The 4,883-nt window shown below is 37.8% G+C and overlaps 1 protein-coding gene across 1 annotated transcript; it reads right to left on the bottom strand.

The window, feature by feature from the left end:
- Positions 1-3,812: 3,812 nt before the first annotated feature.
- LOC311249973 (ecto-ADP-ribosyltransferase 5-like) lies at positions 3,813-4,616 on the bottom strand (the record flags this gene model as incomplete). The annotated part of the gene is made up of 1 exon (XM_084341431.1): positions 3,813-4,616. One exon carries the CDS (start codon positions 4,614-4,616, stop codon positions 3,813-3,815), a length of 804 nt encoding a protein of 267 aa, XP_084197557.1.
- Positions 4,617-4,883: the final 267 nt, after the last annotated feature.

The following is a 4,883-nucleotide window of genomic DNA, read 5'->3' as shown; positions in this document are numbered from 1 at the left end:
TTAGCACTGTCAAAATGCCTATGTATGTGTATGTATTTGCACTGTATATTGTAGTATCACTAGTGTGTGTGATGTTTTCTGGTGATTTTGGGTTATAAAACATTTAAATTACATAGCACAAATGTGCAAGAATGTACCATGTACCATAGAAAAACGGTGGGATCAATAATGTAAACAGTGGTCAGCTTGTATTCTGCCTCCACTCTCATGGTGGCATCTTTTTTCATTATATACTGTACATACAAGTAAACAGTCTTCTTCTTCTTGAACAAGATGTCCAAGCTTCATTCATTTTCATGTTTGGTAAATAATGTTGATGATGATGATGATGATGATGATGATGATGATGAAAAAGGCTGCACCTGTTTCTACTCAATGCATTTTGTTCAGGTTTAATGACTGTGAGTGAGAGATTGGGAACATAAATATATATATATGCACGATGGTGACAGAGTTCTTCCCGTTCAACCTGGCTGTGTTTGAGATCCTCATTTGCCTGCTCTCTGTTCGCAGCCCTCTTAGAAACACTGTCCCCTCAGTGAAACCTCTATCAAGAATTTCTGATGGTTTACTGTGGAGCGGCTGCACTATACTGCAGTATCTGCATAGAGCAGTTTCTGGCTGTGGTTCACCCTGTGCTGTTCCTCAAGTATAAACAATTAAGGTACCACGTGGCCTTCTCTGGAGTGGCTTGGGGAGTTATCACTGGATTTTCTGGAATTTACATAAACTTTCCAAGGTTAAAACATTGTATTTTTGTGGGTGAATGTGTAGGAAAATATTTACAAAAGTGTGTACTTGCATTACTTTTGCCCGTGGGTTTGTCTAGCTGCTCCTTTACCTGCAGAGGAATGGGAAATGTTCTTGCAGTAAAGGTGTGTGAGGACATGCAGAGAGTGAGCTTTCCCATTAGGAAAAATACATGTTTATAGTGAAGTGTTAGTCGTACTCTGAAGAAGTCTTCTATCAAATTGTGAAGTCGCCAACTGATTATTTTGGAATTAAATTTAAAAGTTAAATGTTTATTTAACCCTTGAAGCTACTTCAAGGAACTTTAATTTTTTGGTAGAATCTAGACAAAAGATGACTATGGTGAAAGGAAATATACTTTGTTTTAGTGAGACTCTTTCATTCCTCCTCAGCAAACTATAAAATACATTTTTGATTTCACGACTTATCTGGCAAAATCAGAATCTGAACTGGTGACAGGCCTTAAGAACAACTAGTTTGAGGGTCAGACTTTTACTCGTCTTTGTTTGAATTATTATACTGAATCTTCTATGAATTGTATTTTAGGTCTTAATTGCTTACAGGGTATGATTCTGAATTTTATCTATAATTCTTGTAAAAGTTAAATAATTCACGTGAGATTTTCCTATTCATGGTTGTCATTTTGCTTGAATAAAATGATTTCTAATTCTTATAGACACGTTAAACAGAAGTAATGTGTCATTTTTGTTATTTTTATGCAAAGAGTAAACTATGAAACTGGATTGTAGAGTATGTCATGAGCTGTAAAAGACGGCCTGAGACAGAACATTTGTGTCAAATGTATCATTGTCACTTATCAATAGCACAAAAAGTAAGGAAATTTGTGTTTGGTAGATAATTTCTTTGTTGTAACAATACTTCTTGGCAATAAATCTTATACTGTTGGAAAGCCTATTTATTTCCCTTTTAAATAGTGCCACATTTGTAAGGAACATGCATTTGTGGGATGAGCAGCAGAGCTGAGTATGTGGGTTGTGAGTCACAGAGGGAGACACAGAGGAAGACATTTAAACATGATCATAAAAGGAAAAGCCACCTGGCTGAGCGTTTAGAGAATTTCTGCACAAATCATTTGATTTTAAGTGAGCATTTCTGATTTTGTGTACCGCCTTGTTACAAATAAGAGCTCAGTATCGGTTGTGCTACAACACAAACACAACTGAGTTGATCAGGTTATTTTACAGATATCAAGAAGCTGATGTGGAGTCATAAATGTATCTATGATTGAGTGCTCAAAATGACACTGGCATATGACATGTTGGTGGTTTGCGGTTTATCTTCATTGTGTGAGATTCCCCACTAGATGGCACTGTTTCCCTTCTGTGTTGGTTTCACAGGAGGTCTCTGACATCTGCATCTCTTTATGACATGGTTAAATACATTGTATTTAACAATTTATTTTTACGATTGAGGTCTTGGAAACCTCAAACAGAAGTAATTGTCTGATAATGTGATGTATCTGAGATGTGAGGGACTCAAATGTATCATTAGGGTGAGAAGGACGACTGTTCCTCTCTACACTGCCCCTCCTCTCCTACAGATGGCCTCTGTTTTAAGCCATATTAGACTCACTTTTTTAACAATTTTCACCCCCTCATTCACTGAGCGTGACCAGGCCTGTGTCCTTTCTCGAGACTCATTTTGCAGAATGCTACTGTATGTTGTTAACAATACAATGTAGATGAAGTTATTATTATCCAGTGACTGAGAGTGCACTTTAATAGTAAGCAGTTGGTTTGGTGAAGGGAAGTCACACATGGGGTGTTAGATTAGACAGCAAAGTCAGACAACAAGGAAGACATTTTAACATGATCACAAAAGGCAAGTGAGGTTACATGAGGGACTGAGCTGTCAGCACATAGAGTGTGAGTCAAGATACGGAAACTTTATTGTCCATTAATGCAGAAAATAATGGATATTTTCTTTGGTGTATGACTTATACTGTATAAAGATGCAAACAGTATACATAAGGACATCACATGCACATAATGCTGTATTAAAATGTAATGCAGTAAAGAATTAATATTTGTTTTGGGGGAAACTGACAGACAGTGAGCCAAAAGCACCAGCTGAGACTGTTTTTTTCTCTAACTTCCTTGTTGCTTAGTCTGATAAATAGGAGGTCAGAAGGAGATCAGTGGGTTGTTGAGACTCCTTACTGCAATCTGCCCTTTGAGTTATTTTATCGAATCATTTATATTCCCAAGTCAAAGCTGAAGCTTAAATGCTGTGAGCACAGTGTTAACTGTAAGTGGCTCAGATAAACAAATGAACTCCTTAATCAACTCAGAGCTTTTACCATTTGGATTTTGGCTGTCAGGCAATGAGAGGACACTGAGGTATTTTAGCAAATGAATCGAACTGTGAAAACAAACAAACATGCACAATTTGTGAAACACAAGGCTGTTTAATGCTTTTCTTCTTTTGTGACGGATACAATAAAATTGTGGGAGGATCCAATTTCCAATGAAAATGACAAAAAACAACAACAAAAAAAACAAGTACAATGTTTTACTGTAATTGTATACATTGAAAAATATCATTTAAACATTTTGCGCAAGCGGAAGAGCGAGCAACCTCTTTCAAAGATGCATCATCAGGCTGTTAAAAGCGGCTTAAAGCAATTTTCTATTTCAGATTCACCTACAGTAAGTGTGGAGAATGTATTTCATGTCATCTCATGGGTCTAATCTTTAACAACTGTTGCACAGTACAACTTCTACACACTGACTATTCAACTTTTAAATCTGATTTGGTATCGTTATATCATTGGAATATTAATGTTTGTGTGTAGCGAACAAAAAAATCGATTTTCAAAGGAGTTTTGATTCAAGTCAATTCATAATATACAATATGTTTTTTTTTACATGATTTGTTAACATTATGTAAAATATGTCACCACACAATTACTTATCTCTATGACTTTAAAGATCTCACACGGAGGGATCAGCACTCCTCTCTCTGCTCCCTGACCTTAGAGTACAGCGAGACGAGCTGCCCAAAATATAACTTTTTATCATTTTAACATCAAGTATTTTACCTTATATTTGGAAGACTGCTTTTGGAAAAAATGCACAGCTCGTATTGGACAGAAGTTTCCCCGTGCTTTTCACTTTGTACGCCACCTCACATGGAAGATCCTTCTGCTCAGATCTCCTCTTTATCTCTGTCACTTTAAAGACTTCATAAGGAGGAATCAGCACTTCTCTCTCTTTCTCCCCAGACTTCGAGTACAACGAGACGTCTGCTCCAGAGCATGTGATAATCTCAAAGCATGACTTGTCTCCAAATGCTTCAGCTTTGGGGTAATCTCCCCATGAGCTGGAGGCAAAAGAGCCAAAGCGAATCTCCTTGTTGAGAACATCTTGGCTAAAGTAGCTGTTGGTTCTGCGGTAGCCAGTGAGACATCTTTTTGCTTCCGGTTTGCGAGCGTTGAGGGTTTGAAGGGCGTCAGTCAGGAAGAAGTGAAGTGTGTGATACTTGAATTTTGTCTGGTACTCAGATTTCTGGGTCCAAACTGCTTTGTTGAAATCAAGATAGATTTTGGGTTCGTTGAGGGAATAAACATAAATGGCCATAGCCTGTTCTTTCCCCAGATAGGTTGGAGGTCGCTTTCCCTTTTTTTTCTTAAATTTGTCTTTATCCCATTTCTCTGCCATTTCCCATGCCTTGTTGAAGTTGCTGTCGCTGTTTCTCTCATTCTGCAGGAATTCATTCAGCACCTTGGACTTCATTTCATCTTTGCAGCCCCTGTACATGTCATCAACAGAGTCAGGAGCCATGTCCAGTTGAATGACAATGACCAAGCCAGTCTCAGCAGAGTCCTTTAAAGAAACAATAGACATCACAGTAAAATAATTTATGATCAGGTTTTATGATCACCTTACTTACAGACGTTAATGCTCAACAATTACAGTCAAACAAGCCATCATCCAGCATATACACTACCATTGCAAATCCTGTAGAGACTCCAAAAGTGATTATCACTGCTGCCATCAGTGCCATCACAGCCATCCTCCACCAAAGTAGGAACAGACGGAGTTGTTAAATGAAATAATCTGTGGATACTCGTGGAGTCGAGCTTCAGTGAGACAGAACAGTCTGTCTCTGCA

This window comes from Pagrus pagrus, assembly GCF_965226575.1.
Source record: "Pagrus pagrus genome assembly, chromosome: 2".
Classification (NCBI taxonomy): domain Eukaryota; kingdom Metazoa; phylum Chordata; class Actinopteri; order Spariformes; family Sparidae; genus Pagrus; species Pagrus pagrus.
The sequence above is the reverse complement of the archived record's forward strand: the minus strand, read 5'-3'. Positions and strand labels throughout refer to the sequence as shown.